The sequence below is a fragment of the Sabethes cyaneus genome, chromosome 1 (assembly GCF_943734655.1).
Source record: "Sabethes cyaneus chromosome 1, idSabCyanKW18_F2, whole genome shotgun sequence".
Taxonomy (NCBI): Eukaryota; Metazoa; Arthropoda; class Insecta; order Diptera; family Culicidae; genus Sabethes; species Sabethes cyaneus.
The window spans coordinates 71,103,456-71,126,578 of NC_071353.1; the positions used below are offsets into that span (position 1 = coordinate 71,103,456).

The following is a 23,123-nucleotide window of genomic DNA, read 5'->3' on the forward strand; positions in this document are numbered from 1 at the left end:
TACTTTGTATTGACTCATTTTCAATAGATTTTCATTTCGAATTATAATATTTGGCAAGTAGTGCTAATTCAAAGGTAAACCACTTCACTTTAACGTGATATTTTTTTACCGTGTAGTCCTTGAAGTTCACGTAAGTTGCTGTACAGAATTTTACATGATTTTTCACGTGGATGCGACGTGTCGATTTTTTTGAGTGCAGGCGTATGAAACTGAAGGGTAAAGAAGCGGCTAACATCTTTTTACGCTTCCTACACGTCCGATACAAAAAGAAAAAAAGCAAAACACCAGCTTTGTTCGGGCGCTTACCAATACACATTTATCCGAGGCTGAAGTTAGAGCGGGCTACTCACAAACACATTTCATCCGAGACAAAGTTTGTTGTGGGCTAGATGAGATGTTGGCTGCACGAAAAATGTATGGGAATGACATTTGTGACAGTGGGGTGGAATGGACTTACTTTTGACAACTGATTCTGTTCGATTGGAATTTTCGGTTTAAGATGGCGACTCTCTAAGGCTCTCTACCATAAACTATAGATCATTACACGGGAGCTCCTAACCACCTATTTTTTTGGCTCCTATTTTTTGACAGCACCTGATGGTTTGTTTACGTGGTGTTAAATTTTGAATTGAGTTTTCTATCTTTGTCCGGCAGATAATGATAGAAATTTATAGTTTTTATTGAAGAGAAAGTGGCATGTAAGGCAATTTTACAGAAACTGATGCAGTAATCCTTAACGAAATTTCAAATCGAAACTGCTGGATGTGACAAAAACATGTAAACAAACCACCAAGTGGTGTCATTTGATGGTAAAATGACATCATCGCAAAATGATCTATTTATGTTATTTAAAAGATTAGACCGAGCGAGAAATACTCGGGAGAAAACGGTAGGGTCGATTTTCGCAGATTATTTTTAAACCAGAAAATTGAAGATAGAATTAACAAAGCAAGCGTAAACAAACCGAGTGAGGGTTGTTTTTCCTATGCTGGCTCAGCAAAAAATAACTCTCACTCGTTTTGTTTACATTTGCGACATTCGCCCTTTTGTTAATTCTATCTAGAATTCTAGTAGCCGGAAAACTCCTCGATTTTTTCGGGTTTCGAGCAGTTGCAGACATTTTTTTAGAAAATTTGGCATCTCTGAACGTCACAAACATGAAACATATGACATATCGTTGATGGTATGTGAATGTTTTCACATTATTTTTATTTACTTTGCTTTGTGTCGAACCCCGAACGGCAACAGCAACAGAAGTCAGTGTTTTCGATATGTCCATTGATGTACGTATTAATCATTATTATAATATAATATTATGTTGTAACTGTTGATACCGATGTTCCAATTCTTTAGCTTTCTTGGTGGAAGAGACCGCCAGCGATTGTAGAAGATACTGAAGATGTACTTAGAAAATATATTTTGGAACCAACGATCCCTATCACTGATCCAATGCTTCATTTCTGCCCGCGTGTTCCTGCCATTCATACTTTATACAACATACCTCGTGCTCCGGTCAGCTCTCGCGTAGTTCCAATACGAAACCACGAAACAGGCAAAATTATTAACTTCACTGAACTTCGCATTTATAACGCAGGAAGCAATGCTAGAAACTCAACATCTTTGCAAAGGGAACCCTGTCCTGCAGCTGATTCAACAAGAGGATCCGCATCAAACTTCCCCTTCTGGCCTGGTGGTTTTGAAGAACCGGAACAAACTATACGGCTAGTTGATACTGATAACAGCGATTTTGAAACGGACCTCAAGGCTTGTCCACCAGGATTCGTCAACGGATTGAATTTCACCAAACAGGATTATTCTCAAAGCGGTATTGTTGATTTACTTTCAATTATTGAACAAGACCTTGAAACAGCCACTGTTCTGCAATTGCACAATGATGATGATAATGAACAAGTGCGTGAAAACAATCCTATAAAACGATTTGAGGAGGTATTGATTGACGACTCCTTACTTGATTCGGAAAAAAAGGAAGAAACTATACTTAAAATTGCAGAGGTCAAAACTAACACGGTTGAAACTGCGGAATGGGCTGAAATTTTAAATGTATCTAGGCCTGTCATAGATTTTTACTTGAGGGTTCCGGATATGGCTCATAAATACTCCTTTGAATTAGATATTTTCCAAAAACAAGCTATTATTAAACTTGAGGAACACAATCACGTTTTTGTAGCTGCACACACGTCAGCGGGTAAAACAGTAGTAGCAGAATATGCCATTGCCCTATCGAAAAAGCACATGACTAAAACAATTTACACATCTCCTATAAAAGCATTGTCAAATCAAAAATATCGTGATTTCAAAACAATTTTCAAGGATGTTGGACTCATAACTGGAGATATCCAAATAGACCCCACAGCTTCTTGTTTGATTATGACTACGGAAATTCTTCGCTCAATGTTATATTGTGGTAGCGACATAACTCGAGATTTGGAGTACGTTATATTCGATGAAGTTCACTACATAACGGATGCCGATCGTGGACATGTTTGGGAAGAAGTTCTTATCTTGCTGCCGGACCACGTGTGTATTGTGATGCTCAGTGCAACTGTACCAAACACGCTCGAATTTGCTAACTGGGTTGGCAAGACAAAGAAAAAGCGTGTGTTTGTCGTAAATACACCAAAACGTCCAGTTCCACTCAAACATTATTTGTACACGGGTAAGTTACATTTTTTATTTTATGAAAACAGAGCTTGATTTGTATTTGCTGAAAAAATAATTTTATGAGTCACCATCTGATTTATCGACCTTTCTTTCAAAGCGATTAAAAATGACAGATCAACGAGGCTTGAAGGCTAACGATTTGTTTAAAGGCTAGACCTGTGCGCCGGTCAAACCATCGGCGGCGGCCGCGTAGGAATCATTTTAATTCGGCAACGCTTGCGTGACAAGGTTTGTTGTGCAACGTTATGGTTTAACATCCTCAAACACTGCAGTCCAAACCAAATCCCAAGTAACATTTTTGTTACTTATTAACCTTCCGTTACTCGCGCCAACTTTTGTAACACGGATACTCGCGCGTTGTATTTTGTACAACACTTTTTATCTCGGAATCCTGGCTATATAGAAAACTACTGTCTTCAGCAAAGTTAATCAGTAGGCCAATACCTTTCCTTTGGGGGATAATATTTTATAAGTTTGTCACCAGACGGCGCTCAAAAGCGCTGTAAATTGTACATCCTACAATTGCAGCCATATACAGGTTGTTGCAAAAGATCATTTTATCATTCCTTAATGATGTAATATTCTATTGAATAGATTTTTTTCTAGTAGTTATCATATTTTCTTAGATGTTTTTCACGTAAAACATAGTGTGATATCATTTCTGCTGTTGGCAGCTTAGAAAGTAGGGCAATGGGGTGTTTTGATTCGCTTGGGCAGGAATGTTTAGAAAGTTTTTGCACAGTAAAAATACATAGTGATTATTTAAAAGCGAAAATTTAAAACTTCCGTTCATCTGCCTAGCGTTTCTGGTCCACTAAAACATTTTCTGAAAGCAAGACCTTGCGAATAAGCAGATTCCGTAGATACAACACATTCAGAAAGCTGACCCATACACTAGCGCCGTGCAATAACGAAATTGCGAACTTTTGCACACCTTCGGAATGATCATTAACTACTGAATAATTTTGCTGCATACAGGAACGATTTTCCTTTATGAAGAAACGAGAGAAAATTCCAGTAGAGAGACCGTTTGCGGTACCCCTCACACGCCGCTTGCATCGTTTCTGCGATTTCGGTTTATGCTGATCTATTTTTCTGAACATATAAAGCATTAATGTATTGAATAATTATATCATTTTGTTCATGATAAGTTTATTGAAGAATACACATTGGTTTGACATCGATTTGTTACTTTGAAACAAAATGGCGTCCAAAAATCTACAAGTGTTGTACAAAATACAACAGCGCGAGTAACGGATGGTTAAACTATTGTACAGCTGATTCCCGTAGAACAAGTGCTCGATTAGCTATTATACAACAAAAATGTTACTTGGGTTGGGATGTTTTTAATAATCAATCAAAAGTTGATAAATAAAATCAGAAAATAAAAAATGATTATATATTTTGTGGTATTTTACACACAATAGCAATTATGTAATAGAGTAAGGTAATTGATCTTGAGTGGACCTATTTAGTGAGTTTTAGACACCCCATCGACATCTCTATAACGACTAACGAGCTGCAATGAACGACAGCATCTGGGCTCAAAATTTGACAACGGGCTCAAATCAGACTGCTGGCAGTTGAGTGAAACGCAGTGCTGACATGCTATCTCATTTACGCACACAGGAGATGGCAGCGAAAACATGGTTACCTGCCGATGGGGTGTTTTTAGAACACACTTCTGCTTAATTTACTCGTCATTTATAGATAATATGTGGTGATGTTACTATTTGATGGAAAGTACCACATTTTTTCTACATCATCTGTACTTTAAAAAGTATGATTGATGAAACTTTTATTAAATATATCGTTTTTTGCCAAAGCCTTTTTTGATCTCGAGTGGACCTATTTCTGATTTTTGAATGGACCTCAATTAGGTCCATTCTCAATTATCAATTAGGTCTTCCATGTAAACAAACAAAATAATAACAAAGAATCTTTTTTCAATAGTACAACTTTACATCTGCTATTTATTAACCCTAGAGCGGTCGCGCTAGTACGCTAGCGCTAGTACACGCGTTTTCGAAAAACGCGACAAAATCATCGAAATTTTAATCAAATCACACCAGGTTTTGGTTGTATTCGAAGATCTACTCTTCCTCTTTCTAATGATGCCAAAATATAGCAAAAAGAAATAAAAAAAAGTGGTCGAAAGAGGCTTGTAAAAATGGTGTGTCTGCGCGCGTGTACTCAGTACACCAGCACGACCACTAACGTAACTTTTTTGAAATGAAAAACGTTACACAAGCGGTCGCGTGGTGTACTGAGTACACGGCGGGCAATAGCTCAAATTTGTGAATAGATAGAAGGTTGCGACTTTGGACAAAGTTGCTTATCTAGTTTAGACACATCCCGTGATATACAACAAAATTCGGAACTATTCGCTAGATGGCGCTGATAATGAAGAAATTAAATTCATTTAGGAATATTTTAGAACCGTAATGAGCTAGAAGGTTGCTATTTACTACAAAGTTGTTTGTAAAGCCAAGACGCATTTGGTAACGAACTCTGAAGTTTGGAACTAGTCCGCTAGATGGAGTATACGGTGAAATTTAATTCATTTGGCGATATTTCCGAACCATGACGAGATAGAAGGTTGATGTTTTCGACAAAGTTATTTATCAGGTCAAGATACTTCCGATGATGGTAAATAAAATTCGGAATTAAGTCAGTAGTAGGTGGAGATGATGAGAAAATCAAATTATATTCGGAATATTGCGGAACAATGATGACATAGAACACTGCTGTTCGCTACAAAGTGGTTTCTGTAGTCAAAACACGTTAGATAACGCATCTTTGTCCTTTTCATCATTGAGTGCGTTGTCAATTCCAGCCAATCAACAGCTATTTTTATGGTTTCCTGACAGAAGCAATTGATACGTATTGCTTCAACTTTTATCAAAAGACAAGATGAAGAGCACAGACTGATCAAAATGCTTTTGACGATGCAATTTCGTCGTCTACATCGTCTATATAGAAATATCACCAGGAAATGATTCCTGGAAACCCGTGCTGCGTTTTCATCACATTCTTTAAAAATATTTCAGAGGGTTTGAGCCCCTATTCTTCCCAGGGTCGCTAATAGGTTTATTCGAAAATCTGGTAAACACGAATAAATGTCTGGCCACAATCTGGCGATCAATTTGACCGATGGGGAGGACTTTTTCGGGAAACGTCTTGCCAGTTTTGTTCAACGAAGGTACAAAATGTTGTCTGAAATTAGGGGTGATGACTCCTTTGCAGAACGGAGAAACAGAAATCTGGGACATTACCAAATATCTGGAAGTGTTGAAGTTTGTCTGGCATGCAATAAAGAAATCTGGTAAAATCTAGATTTATCAGCAAAACAAAACCATGCATGGGTATACACGTCCTTCAGAACTTGACCCTTCTTTATCGAAAGACTTCGCTGCCGGTTATTAAAGTACAGGAAAATCACTGGGCTAGTGCAAAGATCCTGTTAACTCTGTAGCGGCACCACCCAGTCGAGACTCGAACATACGACGACTGGCTTGTTGGGCCAGCATCGTAGCCCGGAGCTAACTTGGCGGGCAGGCTTAATGGCAACGTTGATGCTTGCAATTATTAACGTGTGCGTTATGATAGAATCAAAGCTATTTGTTTTGCTAACGCGACAACACGACTGAAGTGCACTCTCTTGATACTCATTTGTATACAGCTTGCTTTTTTCATTGGGCTCGAATTCTTTACTCTTTCCCTGTATTACGTGTGTGTTATTTCTTGTATGATATAAGTGACCGTAATAAGAATATTACGGGATTGTTAGGAATCTAATGCACATTTTTCATTCTCATTATCATAGCAGTAAATAAAACAAACAAATGTTCGTTTTGTATTGTTTTATGGTAAGTGTCAACATAATTCTAACATTCTAATGTTTAAAGCATTACCTCAACATACCATAGCAAACTTCCCAAATAACATACTCATTATAAAACTGTACAGCTGATTGTTATACAACTAATGTGAGTCATTAATAAATTGATATAAATAAAACTATCGTAAGTGTGCTACTTGGGTAAGTTGAATAAGTACCATGTATCTCTAGGTGAGATATGTGCATTATTCAGTTTGTCAACATTGTCGATGATTCACAAACTCTATTTCGGGAAAATCGCCAAAAGAATACTATTTGCAAACATTTTGGTGTTCTCTTCCAGACCAGATAAGCCATTTTACCGTTTATTCGAAATAAGCTGAGATATCACAAAAAGAAATATGATTTTACCAACTGCGACATCTAGCGGGACAGTTCCGAATTTAACCGATCATTTTTAAATTCGTCTTGTCTAGACACACAACTTTGTCAAAGACCGCAACCTTCTATCGTATCATGGTCATGAGATATCATCATAAGATTGTGATTTGACCACGTGCGCCACAGTGAGACAGTTTCAAACTTTGTTATGTATTACCAAATGTGTCTTGTTCGAATAAATAGCTTTGTAGAACACAATAACATTCTATCTCGTCACGACTCTGGGATATTCCAAAAAAAACAATGTGCTCGTTATAAACGTCATCTACCGTATCAGTTCCGAATTTTGTTGTCCGCATTCAGATTGATCTCGTCCAGATAAACAACTTTGCCAAAGACAGCAACCTTCTATCTCTTCTCAGCCCCGAGATATTAGAGATTCTAGTATCGAGATTCTAGAATCATTTGTTTTGGTCGCCATTTGCGACATCTAGCGGATCAGTTCTCAAACTTTATTGTTCGTTTCCAGATGCGTCTTAAATAGATAAACAACTTTGTCGAAACCCGCAACCTTCTATCTCATGTCAGTCCTGAAATATAGGCAGTATTATTCGCCGTGTACTCAGTACACGACGCGACCGCTTACGTAACTTTTTTTAACGCGACCGCTCTGGGGTTATAAAACACAGGGTTGAACAGCTTTTACCTTTCTTATACTCTGTTAGAAAGGTATGAAAGTCGTTTGAAAAATATGAAATCGGTCACAGTCGCCGAGGGTCTAGTTTCAGCCCAACAATTGAACAATGTCTCAATGTTTTAGTATGTGTTTCTATACTGTCGCTCTCGCTCCCGCAGGTTATTTTCGCTCCCGCAGGTTATTTTCAAGCGAACCTTTACAATAAATTTGTGAAAATGGACAGGTTCAAATGTTTTAAACAAAAATCAGTTACAGACTATCAATTATCATCAGTTTATCTTAACAAAATAGCAATGGAACTGACATGCGAATAATTTTCGATTGAATCTGTTTCTGTTTGCAGCACGAGGTGGGGCAAGTCTGTCCAAGGCTGAGAGAAGGTGGTTGTGATAATGATAAAAGAGTCCGTGCGGACAACGCTAGCGCCATAATACGTTGATGATGAATTAATGAGCAGGAAAAAGAGATGACAGAACTTCACTCTATACAGATCCGCTACAATTGTATAAGCAATAACAATGAATGTACTTATCTTGATCTTCTCCTTCCTTTTGTTTATCCGCCTGTGTCAGTCTTGTCGTACCTGTATATTCGTAATAACTTAGGGCCTACGTTGACTTCACGTCGTCCGCTCCAACGTCTTCAACCTGTAGCTGATCGCTCGTTGCCCCCCACGACAACGTTAGGCTCGCCGTGAGGAGCAACGACTGAAATCAGAAAACGAAAAAGAGAAGAAAAAGAAAAGGGGGAAAATTTTAGTCAACATGTTGATTGCAATTTTCGGGTTAGTAATATCACGAGAATTCTATGTCCGTCCATCACCTATGCTACTACCGATTAACTACTCGCTAGGATGGAAGCTACTCATCTCTCCAACTACCCATGTCATCACGGTTGACCCAGCGCTGTTCAACCACCTATGCTCATTAAAAGCCACACCCGCATCTTTATCTACCATCTTTGCAGTATTGTAGCTGTTGGAGTTAATTTTCGAATATTTTGTGCGGAATATTATTCAAGGGCAATATTATCGCTCAGAACCATCGAAAAACTACTTGAACTTCCGAAAAATAGAGCAGATGCGATATAATGGGGTCTGGTACTGGCTCGTATTATTCCCGGTGGCAGTAATTGCCTATTTGTAGCGGTAGTCAACCGATTTGTCGGTACGCTCTTCAGACCGTGGTCAAATTGAAGCAATTCTGTAACTAAGAAAGGATGAGGTGGATCAGGTAGAACTTCACTTGGAGATATGTATATATGCCGTGTTAAGTCTTAAGTGCAAACTGTCATTGAAGCAAGACTTAATAAGATGTTAACGAAGTTGATAATTCTGTGAGGATGGTATTGAATCGAAAAAATCCTCATACCGTGGCCATATATTATGTATTATGACCATATTTTAGGAAGTGGGAATGATGGCATATTTAGGACAGCCCTTCGCTATCGCTTGAATCACAGAATCGAATACCTGTTTTTACTTGAAGAGCTTTACTCTAAAAAGATTTAGTTAGAAGTGGAATTCCAGTTGAAGTCTGCCAGGATTGGGCAATGGACAGAACAAAATGCATATCGAGGCTATAAAGCTTTTCAGAGAGATCCACTGAGTCCGACCGCGACGACAGCAGCAAGAATGGAGAGGAGCAGGCCGCCGGTGAGTTGCCACCGTCCGACTTGATGGACTCTCCGACAGTAGCTCATCAGCATTAGGAGCGTCTTTGGGAGACAAACAGCGTCATTTATGATAATTTTATATTGTTAGTTGAATACCATTAACGCGGTTAGTCACAAGACATGCAAATTACTCTAATAAAGGAAGGAAATGAGAGAATAACACTTATAATTATAATTAATTACATCCAAAACAATACAATAGAAGTGACAGTAACAACAACGATTGCAATATTAGTAATAATAGTAATAACATAGGAAACTGACACGGGAAGCACAGCTACTGCTGACTATAACTTCCTGCCCATTAATAATTGTACCTAGTTTGGCAGCATAGGTATAAGAAAAAATTTCGACTCATCATAGAACACTCAAACATATATTCATTCATACCTATACACCCATGCACACTCATACATGCATACACATGTATACATGTACGTGTGTGTATATTTTTCAGTGCTATGCTGTCCATAATCGCATAACAGCCACAAATTCTATGGCAATCTCATAGAAAATGTCTCGATTACACAACTAAAGACATCACATCATTTTTAAACACTCGTTCGTTCGTAACTAGCGATAATTTTAAATTTTCATGAGTAGGGTAGGAAGGGGCAAGATGCCCACCCGGGGCAAGATGACCACCCCTCCAAAAATCGTTATATACGCTATAAAGATATATAATTAGTAACCGTACGCGTAAATAAACACTACATCTAACAATAATTCAAACAATTACAAAAATAAAATCATTGAACTCTTCGATAACATAAAAAATAGATCGACGATCAAAAATACTGCCTTTATTATAAGATTACGCAGCCATAAAATAAGGTTTTAATCATGATTTTTAAAAAATTTCATTTAACGAATGAGTTATCATGGCATTGATTTTAGTAATGAATCAGATGTTGATATTGCACCAATTATGCATAGGTGACGTAGGACCACGTAAGTCTCTTTGTAGTGATAGTAGGATGTATCCATGTATGTAATAATACGATTCTTGATGTATACAAGCTACATACGTAACGTTCATCAAAGTAGAAACATTGTATACATTCAATCCTCAACCGATTTTGGAGTTATATCCATAAATTCATTGAATATATTTTATTAAAACGAAACCAAGTCAGTAACTAAACCAAACAGTAAGCAAATTTTTATATGTTTCTACGTTGAATAGTGCTTTGCCTCTGGGTAATCGGTAGACGGTACGCGTGAGTTTTCAAGAAGTTGAAAATTTTGCGCAACTTTTCTGCGGCTTACAAAAGAACACTGATAAAGCATTTACAACCTTCAGACGTTTTGGAAGTCGCAGAAAATGTCGCCCGTGACCAGAAAACTTATTTCCGTCATTTGTTGGTCGTCCGCAATAGCGAAAGATTCAACTTTTCGCTCGGTGCCTGTGTTATTATGGTATTAACTGGGCAAGAAAATATAATAAACTCTTCAATCGTTGTGTGGCCCTTGAAAGGGCCGATTGTTTGATTATCATAACTCCAGCTTGCAATAAACTTGCACTAACGCACTTAACGTAATTCCCTGTTCGGTAAATTGGAGTACCGACAACCGCTAACCAGGCACGGCTTGTTGCAACGGACCAGCCGGAAAGCTTCAGCAGCTATGCGATTAACGAAGCCGTTCGTGTATGGTCCTGAATCACGATGAAATACCACTCCAAGTGGCCAGCTGCAAGTGACATGGGATGCTTCTGGTCGTTTTGTTGTCGCGTGCAGCATATTTCCTGCCAATTCCAGAACTTCAGCAGCCAGATATTTCATCACGGCAGCGAAACGAGTGCGTCAGCTCCAACACACTGCACTGCACACACACTGCAAAAGTGCACGAGTCGAGCGTGACTTTTGTTTGCCCTGGCAAACGATGTTGGCAGTAGCTCAGCTAGCGTTTGAATAACGCTGTTCGCCGGCTTACCATGTGTTATGTACCAGAGCAAGCGACAAGAATCGGCCACACCTATTTTTCATGGTCCTTCATTCTATCATGTACGTAAAATAAAATAGAGCATTTCAATTTCAGTCTGAACAAAAGAGCAAAGTTACCAGTGAGCCGTTCGCCTTTTGCTGCCAAAGAAAAATTACGCTACGTATTATTACTGTAGCATTGGTGATGGTTAAAATTGTATTGCTAAAGAAAACCGAGTGAAAAGCCCTAAGTTCCAAGTTTCCTAGGTTTCATCAATTACTGAAACCCGTTCTTTGAAGAACGAACAAATTCTTATATGAAGATGCAAAAGATGTTACTAAAACTCTTTCATTTTATTAAACCTATGGTTTCATTCATTTTGACGCTTGACCGAACACATTTAATTGGAGCTGGAATATTTGTTGGCTGCTTTGGTACCTTCCGAGACGACCAACTTCTTAATCACCAGCAACAAGCGAACAAAAGCGCGAGAGGTGATCGGTTAAAATTATTTGATAAGAAGCGAACAATTAGAATCAATCTAAATTAAATAGAATTCAAATGAGTGAGCGAAAATTCCTTAAATCTTCATGAACATATGTTTCGTTCTTAAAAGAACAGTTTTTCGACGTGATATGCTGGAAATTTAAGCCTTCTTTTCCGTCTTCTTGGGCAGCAACAAAACAGTTTAAATGTTCGGAAAGGCACTTCTCATAGCAGTGGTGACACGGGACAGTAATTTGTTCAACTCTTCGTTGTTGCGGATGGCCAGCTGTAAGTGACAATAATTCTGATCGGTTCGTTGTCGCGAGCAGCATATTTCCTGCCAATTCCAGAACTCCTGTAGCCAGATATTCCACCACGGCAGCGAAATGAGTGCTTCAGCTCCAACACCTCGCTTGGTCACGCGGTCAGCCGCCGATGAACGCGTGCACGAGTTGAACGTGACTTCCGTTTGCCCTGGCAAACGAAGTTGGCAGTAGCTCAGCTAGCGTTTGAATAATGCTGTTCGCCATCGCCGGCTTACCATGTGTTATGTACCAGAGCAAGCGACAAGAAACGGCCACACCCATTTTTCGTGGTCCTTCATTCTATCATCTACGTTAAATAAAATAGAGCATTTCAATTTCAGTCTGAACAAAAGAGCAAAGTAACCAGTGAGCCGTTCGCCTTTTGCTGCCAAAGAAAAATTACGCTACGTATTATTACTGAGGCATTGGTGATGGATAAATTTGTGTTGCTAAGATGCTAAGATGCAAAAGATGTTCCTAAAACTCTTACATTTGATTAAATCCATGGTTCCATTTATTTTGACGCTTGACCGAACACATTTACTTGGAGCTGGTATATTTGTTGGCTGCTTCTTACCTTCCGAGACGGCCAACTGAACCAGCGTCCAGCAGCAACAAGTGAACAGAAGCGCCAGAGGTCATCGGTTGAAATTATTTGATAAAAAGCGAATAATTAGATCAATCTAAATTAAATAGAATTAAAATCAGTGAGTGAAAATTCCTTAAATCTTCGTGAACATATGTTTCGTTCTTAAAAGAACGGTTTTTCGACGTGATATGCTGGAAATTGAAGCCTTCTTTTCCGTCTTCTTGGGCAGCAACAAAACAGTTTAGATGTGCCATCACGGCAACGAAATGAACCACCAGCATCAAGCGAACAAAACCACGAGAGGTGATCGGTTGAAATTATTTGATAAGAAGCGAACATTAGAATCAGTCTAAATTAAATAGAATTAAAATCAGTTAGCAAAATTCCTCAAATCCTCATGAACATATGTTTCGTTCTTAAAAGAACGGTTTTTCGACGTGATATGCTGGAAATTTAAGCCTTCTTTTCCGTCTTCTTGGGCAGCAACAAAACAGTTTAGATGTTCGGAAAGACACTTCTCATAGCAGTGGTGACACGGGACAGCAATTTGTTCAACTCTTCGTTGTTGCGGATGGCCAGCTGCAAGTGACGATAATTCTGATCGTTTCGTTGTCGCGAGCAGCATATTTCCTGCCGCTTCCAGAACTTCAGCAGCCAGATATTCCTTCACGGCAGCGAAACGAGTACTCCAGCTCCAACACCTCGCTTGGTGAATTTGCATGTCTTCGTTGCCTTATTTGTGGGAAGCAACAACAGCTGAAGCTCAACAATTTTCGATCGGATTCTATAGGGCGTAAATTAAATACAATCATAAGGAAGCTTAACCCATAGCTTATATCGTATATATTTCTGTCATCCGTGCTAGGGAAGCACTGACGAGGGAAGGCAAAAATATGAAAATAATTCAAATTTTCAAAATCAATTCAAAAACAAAAATTTTTCAAATTCAATTTCAAAAACGAAATTAATAGTTTTCTGTATTTTCAATCGATTTTCCGATCAATTGGTGTAAATATCTTGGAAATCTATTGAAAATTGACAGAATTATAAGCCGAAGCGTGAAAACGGGTTTCTACTTTGATGACGTCATTTCCAACAACCAAGCACGAAGCGAGAATTCTGGTAAAACATAGGTTCATTATTTTCAATTTTTCAATAGTTTAACATCAAGAATCCACACTTTTCTTTATTTGGGTCCATTCTTAGAAGATTTTCCAATCGATTGGTGTAAGAATATTGAAAATCGATCGGAAAACCGCTGAGCTATTAGCGCTCAAAACCTTTCATTTTTCGTGACGCTCGCATTTTTCGATTTTTTGGAATGACACCCTATCTCAAAACTTGCCGTAAGACGTAGTCCTACGTCAAAATACATCTGCTTGCGGGGCAAAATGCGCACCGCTTTCTATACCAAAATTGCTACCCTGAATTGCATATCCATAACCTTAAATCAGCAACAATCGCTGCATAAAATATTTGTAACGGAATAAACATGCATATTTATTTGTTTTCGATAAAAATACATTGTTTAACATATTTCTGTCTAATATTGACCACAGAGGAATACGTACATTCAATGAACAACTTTTTTATGGTTAACTAAACACTCAAAATTATTCAAATAAATGTTTAAAATAGTTTATGAGCAGCTTGAATCCAAAATATTTATTATTTAGATTATACGTGAAATACAATGAAGGTTTAATAGCTTTTGAAAAGGATGGTCATCTTGCCCCGCAAGGGTGGTCATCTTGCCCCGCAAGGGTGGTCATCTTGCCCCGCAGGTTGGTAAAATTCCCAAAAATCGATGAATTTTTGCTCGTGAATATTTGATATGCAGTATAACTTTTAGCACCCAATATGCATACAGGTTATAGAAAAGACTGTAAAAGATAACCTAGCGAGGGTTTTGAGCTCTTTGGTATAGATTTCTTCGGATATATTGATAGTGAGCTTAAGGTGGGCATCTTGCCCCATGCTAGCCTAAGTCAAAATCTCATGAATCGTGGGTAGGACTTGGTTTCAGTTTCCTAGAGAAATTTCTGTGCATACCAGCATTTCATCTAGGGAACTGAGTAAGCCCTCCCGGTGCTTCGGCCTAAACGGATTGAATTTAAAATCAAATCCGTTCAATTGCGGTCCATTCCGCTTTGCGAGACACATGCTACGCATAAAGATAAACTATGCAATACTATACTACATACTACACATATATCTAACTTAAACTATATTACATTCTACATGCGGAACTAAGCTTAGGAGTGTGCCGAAGTGCGCGACAAACCACCTACCCATGGGAGGGCGAATAATTTTCGATTGAATCAGGAAAATATTCGCATAACCGTCACACTATCGATAATGTATGGTATGATTTTGCTACTTTTATTAAAGAGAACTAAAATTAAGATTAAGATTAAACAATAGTTACGTCCAAATCAACTCCCCTCTATCCCCACCCCCTTAGTTCACGCATATACCATACCATACCATATTCCAAGTAATAGGGGCAATATTGGAAGGATTGGAAGGTTCAGTGCACACCATCAGACCAATGAAATGGGCCTAAGACTTATCGACTTTGCCGCCTCCAAGAACATGGCTGTACGTCGTACCTTTTTCCAGCACAGAATCCATCACAAGTACACCTGAAGGTCACCAAATCAGACAGAATCACAGATCGACCACGTTTTGATCGACAGTCGGCACTACTCAGACATTATCGACGTCAGATCCTATCGAAGCGCTAACGTTGACTCGGACCACTACCTAGTGATGGTTAAGATGCGCTCAAGACTCTCCGTTGTGAACAACATTCGGTACCGACGCCAGCCTCGGTTAGATCTCGCGCGGCTGAAGCAGCCAGACGTCGCCGCAAATTACGTGCATTCATTCGAAGCTGCGCTGCCGGAAGAGGACGAGCTGGACGAAGCACCTCTCGAGGACTGTTGGAACACTATCAAAACAGCCATTAGCAGTGTAGCGGAGAGCTCCATCTAGCATGTGGCCCGAAATCAGCGGAACGATTGGTTTGACGATGAATGTTGGGGGGGTGATAGATGAGGAGAACGCTGCGCGGGCGGCCAAGATGCGCAGTGCCACACGTCAGAACGTGGAAAGACACAAACAGAAGAAGATGCAGCGAAACCAAATCTTTCGGGAGAAAAGGCGCTACCTGGAAAAGCAGGAATATGCAGAGTTGGAGCGGCTGCATCGTTCTCAGGAAACGCGAAAGTTCTACCAGAAACTGAACGGATCCCGCAAAGGCTTTGTGCCGCGGGCCGAAATGTGTCGGGATAAGACTGGCAGTATTCTGACAGACGATCGTGAGGTGACCGATAGGTGGAAGCAGCACTTCGACAAACACCTGAATGGCGCCTAGGCGGAGAACCATGGCGGGGGGGAAAGCGATTTCGATGGTGCAACACACGGGGAAGAGGTGCCAGCCCCAACGATAGACGAAGTTAAAGAGGCCATCATGCAGCTAAAGAACAACAAGTTAGCTGGAAAAGATGGCGTCGGGGCGGAACTGGCCGTTTGAATACATCGACTAATTGTTAGAATTTGGGATACGGAACAGCTACCGGAGGAGTGAAAAGATGGAGTTATCTGCTCGATCTATAAAAAGGGCGACAAGTTGGACTGTGAGAAGTGAGAACTATCGAGCGATTAAATATTTACACTGCGGCAAATCCTCCAAAAGGACCGTGAATACAGAGTTCCCACGCATCATTTGTTCGTTGACTTCAAAGCCGCATGTGATACCATCGACCCGAAAGAGCTATGGAAAATCATGGACGAGAACAGCTTCCCCAGGAAGCTCATCAACCTGATTAAATCTACGATGGATGGTATACAGTGCTGTGTTCGGATTTCGGGTGGATTGTCAAGTTCATTCGAATCACACAGAGGGCTTCGTCAAGATGATGGCCTTTCATGCCTGCTGTTCAACATAGCGCTACAAGGTGTTATGAACCGAGCGGATATCAACATGCGGGGCACGATATTTAACAAATCTAGTCAATTCGTCTGCTTTGCCGATGACATGGGTATTATCGGCAGAACATCGAAAGAGTAAAGATTGAGTTAAAGATAAATATGCCTAAAACATAGTACAAAGTACATGCTGACCAGCGGAACCAAGGCCGAACCACACCGCTTGGGCAATAGTATATTGATCGACGGCGATGAATTTGAGGTAGTCGATGAATTTGTCTACCTTGGCTCGCTGGTAACGGCTGACAATGATACCAGCCGTGAGATTCGGAGGCGTATTATCAGGGGAAGTCGTGCTTACTATGCGCTTCACAAGCAATTGCGGTCGAGCAGACTAAGTCCCCGTACAAAGTGCACCCTGTACAAGACGTTTTTTAGACCGGTTGTTCTCTACGGGCATGAAACATGGACACTGCTCGAGGAGGACCTGCGAGTGCTCGGACTTTTCGAACGGCGAGTCTAACATAATTATAACACATTATCTAACATGATTATAACACGGTCTGCCATCTAACATGATTATAACACTCTCTGCACTCGTGGTTATCTTCGTGCGCAACGAGGCAGACTACTCACGACAGATTCCTGCCAGCAGGGCCTAAGCACTCCAATGACAGCCCATGGGTCCGAAAGGCCTAGGGGGTCATTGGAAGCGGAATGTCATCTATTAGCACAGCCCTTAGGTCCGGAAGGCCAAGGGGGCGCAATAAGAACTTCCTAGCTTAACGGTGGATAGGAATCAATTCTCTTCATTTATTCAAAGACTGTTCTATTTATACTCGAAATGTGACATCGTCACAAATCGATATTTTGGAATCGATACTTGGTGGTTTACAATGTTTCTTAATGTTAAAACGAGATAGACTACCGAGACAGCAGGTATCGAAAAAGGTTCTATATATTTAACTAGCTGACCCGACAAACTTCGTATTGCCACAAATTAACCTGTGTTGTACATAAATCATGAATCTCGGATGATCTTTGTCACAATCTCGAGTTTTGCAAGCCCCCCAGTGGGCGGCGCTTCCGACGGCGGGTCACCGGCAACACTCGCGACCGGCTCGTCCTGAATGATCTAGTGTTACTATAGATAGTTTTTGTGGTCTTGTTATTGATTAATGTTTTATGGAAGAGTCTCGAATTTCTCGAGTTGGATTAGTTTTTGAGTTTCGCAAAAATTTCTGTTTTATTTGTATGAGAGTCCATATCCCCCTACTACAGGGGTGAGAGGTCTCTAACTATCATAAAATAAATTCAAGACTCAAAAATCTCCTACATGCTAAATTTGGTTCCATTTGCTTGATTAGTACTCAAATTAAAAGGAAATTTGTATTTCATTTGTATGGGAGCCCACCCTCTTAAAAGGGAAAGGGGTCGTAATACACCACAGAAAAAAAATTCTGCCATCTAAAACTTTCACATGCCAAATTTGGTTCCATTTGCTTGATTAGTTCTAAAGTTATGAGCAAATTTGTATTTCGTTTGAATGGGAGCCCCCCCCCCTCCTAAAAAGGTAAGAAGTCCTAATTCATAATGGGAAAAATGGTTGCCTCCAAAAACACCCACATGCCAAATATGGTTCAATTTGCTTGATTAGTTCTCGAATTATGAGGAAATTTATATTTCATTTGTGAAGAAGCCCCCCCTCTTGAAGTGTGGAAGGATCCTAATTCACCGTAGAAAATATTTTTGCCTCCAAAAACCTCCACATGCCGAATTTGGTTCTATTTGCTTGATTAGTTCTCGAGTTATGGGGAAATTTGTATTTCATTTGTATTGGAGCCCCCCCTCCTAATGTGGGAAGAGGTCCTAATTCATCACAGAAAAAATTTTTGCCTCCAAAAACACCTACACGCCAAATTTGGTTCCATTTGCTGGATTAGTTCTCGAGTTATGAGGAAATTTGTATTTCGTTTGTATAGGACCCCCCCTCCTAAAGTGGGGAGGGGTCCCAATTCATCATTGAAAAAAAATTGTCTCCAAAAACACACATATGCCAAATTTGGTTCAATTCGCTTGATTAGTTCTCGAGTTATGAGGAAATTTGTATTTCATTTGTACAGGAGCCCCTCCTCTTAAAGTGGGGAGGGGTACTAATTCACAATAGAAAATTTTCTTGCTCTCGAAAACCTTCACATGCCAAATTTGGTTCCATTTGCTTGATTAGTTCTCGAGTTATGAGGAAATTTGTATGGAAGCCCCCCCCCTCTTAAAGGGGAGAGGAGTTATAATTCCTCTTATAAAGAGGGGAGGGGTCTCAATTCACCATAGAATAAATTCTTGTCAACAAAAAAAAACACCCACATGCCAAATGTTGTTCTATTTGCTTGATTAGTTCTCGAGTTAGGAGGAAATTTGTATTTCATTTGTACAGGAGCCCCCCCCTCTTAGAGTGGGGAGGGGTCTTAATTCACCGTAGAAAATTTTCCTGCCCTCGAAAACCTTCACATGCCAAATTTGGTTCCATTTGCTTGATTAGTTCTCGAGTTATGAGGAAATTTGTATGGAAGCCCCCCCTCTTAAAGGGGAGAGGAGTTACAATTCCCCTTATAAAGAGGGAGGGGTCTCAATTTACCATAGAATAAATTCTTGTCACCGAAAACACCCACATGCCAAATTTGGTTCTATTTGCTTGATTAGTTCTCGAGTTATGAGGAAATTTGTATTTCATTTGTATAGGAGCCCCCCCCCTCCTAAAGTGGGGAGAGGTTCTTATTCATCATAGAAAAAATTCTTGCCTCCAAAAACACCTACATGCCAAATTTGGTTCCATTTGCTGGATTAGCTCTCGAGTTATAAGGAAATTTGTATTTCGTTTGTATAGGAGCCCCCCCCCCACTTAAAGTGGGGAGGGGTCCCAATTCATCATAGAAAAATTTTGTCTCCAAAAACACACACATGCCAAATTTGGTTCCATTTGCATGATTAGTTCTCGAGTTATGAGGAAATTGGTATTTCATTTGTACAGGAGCCCCCCCTCTTAAAGTGAGGAGGGGTCCTAATTCAACATAGAAAATTTTCTTGCCCTAGAAAACTTTCACATGCCAAATTTGGTTCCATTTGCTTGATTAGTTCTCGAGTTATGAGGAAATTTGTATGGAAACCCCCCCTCTTAAAGCGGAGAGGAGTTATAATTCCCCTTATAAAGAGGGGAGGGGTCTCAAATTACCCTAGAATAAATTCTTGTCACCGAAAACACCCACATGCCAAATTTGGTTCTATTTGCTTGATTAGTTCTCGAGTTATGCAGAAATTTGTGTTTCATTTGTATGGGAGCCCCCCCTCTTAGTGGGGGGAGGGGTCTCTAACCATCACTAAAACCTTTCCTGACCCCAAAAACCTCTGCATGCAAATTTTCACGCCGATTGGTTCAGTAGTTTTTGATTCTATAAGGAACACAGGACAGACAGACAGACAGACAGACAGACAGACAGACAGACAGACAGAAATCCTTCTTTATAGGTATAGATTGTTCAATTGCGCTATGTACGTAATGCTTGTAATGTGACCCTTGCCGAACACAGTTCGATGCAGGACCACCAGCAGCGTGGTCAGCATAAAATGTGCAGCCGATCGACGATGCTGGTGCTTGTGCATCGCGGCGGACGGAAGAGTTTGGCTATGTTCTTATGACTCATTTCTTACTGTTTGTTTACTGTTTAAATGATGATCAATTTGGATGGCGTACGTATAGTATACGAGTGCTAAGAACGATCTTCGGCGGCGTACAGGAGAACGGAGTATGGAGGCGGAGGATGAACCATGAACTCGTACAGCTCTATGGCGAAGTTGGACGGATATGATAGGCAGGGCATCAGAGAAAGGAATATCATCTTCGATTCGAAAACTGGTTACAGCTCAGTGCATTTTTTCTACTGGTAACAGGAACGCTTTTTACACGGAAAAATTTATACCACTTTCAATAGACCTGTCAAATACGCTGGTATAAATTAACGATGTGCGAGGTAACAGGTTCACCCTTGTAAAGCGGCTTGTGTTTTGTGTGAAAAAAATTTGTACAAGATGTTAATAAATTTTTTCACATAACTACTACAATCCAACCTGACGCATAACAAATATAACTAGTGATCGCAGAGAGTTGCTAAGTCTGAAAATTACAAAAACCGGCCGGTCGCGAAAGCAGGACGCTTTCAAAAAAAGTTCGGGGGGAGGGGGGCGGGGGCGGTGCAGGTTGCTGTGGCATTTTGGTATTTATATCATACTAGCTGACCAGACAAACTTCGTATTGTCACAAATTAAACTGGGTTGTTCATAAATCGTGAATCTCGGATAACCTTTGTCACGATCTCGAGTTTTGCAAGTTTCTGAGGAGTTCATGGGTGATTTGATATACAAATTTTCCTCACAGTAAAGTAGAAAACAACTCCCCCCATTGCTTAGCCTGATAAAATAAAGCGGATAGCATTCGCCATGATTATGTAACACTAGCTGACTCGACAAACTTCGTATTGCCACAAATTAACCTGTGTTGTACATAAATCATGAATCTCGGACGATCCTTGTCACAATCTCGAGTTTTGCAAGTTTCTGAGGAGTTCAACCTTAGATGATTCATTTTGGCAGTTACGTAACTATGAAAGCATCCCAGGTAACCAATAAGCATCACCAATGCTATTCAAATGTAGGCCAATAAGCATTTAAGCTTATAAGCATTGTAGGCTTATTGTAGGCCAATAAGCATTTAAGCAATAAGCCTTAAATGCTATTTTGGCAAAATATGCGGCTACTTTACTGCTAGCCCTCTTATAGTGGTGACAATGCTAATTTACAGCTAATTACCGACACGAAGAATTTGAATACAATTTTGGATTCCAATTTACAACACCTATGCAGTCAAAAAGCTAATATACAACAACGTGCATTATGATAAGCCAGATACGCTGATTTGCTGCTTATGTTAATGCTTATTAGTTACCAGGAATGGGTAGTTTAAAATACAAATTTGCAATTTTCCCTCACACTAAAGTAGAAAACAACTTCCCTGTCCCCTCATTGCATAGCCAGAAAGCGGATAGTAATATTCGCCATGATTGTAGAACATTTCGCCGAAAGTCATTTTGCGAAAAACCTTAAGCGGAATGTACCATTTCACGGAAAACTTTTTTGTGGAAAGTACCATTTCGCGATCCTCTTCTTAGGCTGTGAACCATTTCGCGAAATTTTTAACTTTTTGGTTAAAATTTGACAGTTCGATGGTTTTTCGAAAATAACCCTGCTCGGGAGCATGGTTATTTTTAACCAAGTTTTGAGAGCCAATGAGATATGCCAGAGGTGAGGAAAGAGCTTCGATGTGCTTCACTGATTTTTCCTGGAATTTTTTTTCATCGATGTATGGATGTTATTCAACCCGAAATGAAACGAGATAAATGTTATCCATCAAATAGGAGCAAATGAACACAAAAAATTCATCCAATTCCAACCTGGACTGAATAAATAAATTCGCTGTTATAGAAACATATCTTCATCCTCACCTTATATATGCTCTCATTGAGTAAAACAACTATCAATCTTTCAAATATGAAATGGTTCGCATTCTGAACTGATTTTAACCAGTCGAGGAGAAATAACCTTCAAACTGTCAAATTTTAACTAAAAAGTTAAAAATTTCGTGAAATGGTTCACAGCCTTACTCGCTGTCGCTCGTTCCAGGAAACCCAGGTAGACATAGGAAAACAAATAAACCTAGACAGTAGTGATTTCTGCGGGGAGTTGCCTCTCCCCAGTGGGCGGCGGGTCACCGGAAACACTAGCGACCGTCTCGTCCTGAATGATCTAGTGTTACTATAGATAGCTTTTGTGGTCTTGTTATTGACTAATGTTTTATGGAAGAGTCTCGAATTTCTCGTGTTCGATTAGTTTTTGAGTTTCACAAAAAAATCTGTTTTATTTGTATGAGGTTCCATATCCCCCTACTACAGAGGTGAGAGGTCTCTATCATAAAATAAATTCAAGACTCCAAAATCTCCCACATGCCAAATTTGGTTCCATTTGCTTGATTAGTTCTCGATTATGAGGAAATTTGTATTTCATTTGTGTAGAAGCCCCCCCTCTTAAAAGGGAGATGGGTCATAACTCGCTTTCTAAAGAGGAGAGGGGTCTCAATTCACCATAGAAAATATTCTTGCCTCCAAAACCACTTACATGTCAAATTTGGTTCCACTTCCTTGATTAGTTCTCGAGTTATGAGGAAATTTGTTTTTCATTTGTATAGGAGCCCCCCCTCCTAAAGTGGAGAGGGGTCCCAATTGTAAGTCTGAGAAAGCTCACACTGCCCTGCTGGCTCACTCTATCTTCTCAGGGTCGTAGCGTGTTCGGGGGACTCAGCACAATCGATTACTTACCGTCTCAATCAACCAAAGCGGAACAACGAAAGAGGGTTCAGAGGAAAAGGGATCGGCTCTTTAAACTTAAAATCTAGAACTCCATTTTACTTGATTTTGGTTCCATTTGGCTTGATTTGGTTCCATTTGCTTGTTGCAGCAAGGGCAAATTGCAGTGGAGGCCGCCCTGGTACTCCACAGACTCCGT

The 23,123-nt window shown here is 39.9% G+C and overlaps 1 protein-coding gene across 1 annotated transcript in view; it reads left to right on the forward strand.

Annotated features, from left to right (window-relative positions):
* Positions 1-1,201: 1,201 nt before the first annotated feature.
* LOC128733962 (SKI2 subunit of superkiller complex protein) overlaps positions 1,202-23,123 on the forward strand; it is a 77,803-nt gene continuing 55,881 nt past the window's right edge. The window contains exons 1-2 of the mRNA XM_053827888.1: positions 1,202-1,283; positions 1,354-2,677. Of these exons, the coding sequence (XP_053683863.1) occupies positions 1,272-1,283; positions 1,354-2,677 (1,336 nt within the window). The 5' untranslated portion in view covers positions 1,202-1,271. The remainder of the gene's footprint in view (positions 1,284-1,353; positions 2,678-23,123) is intronic.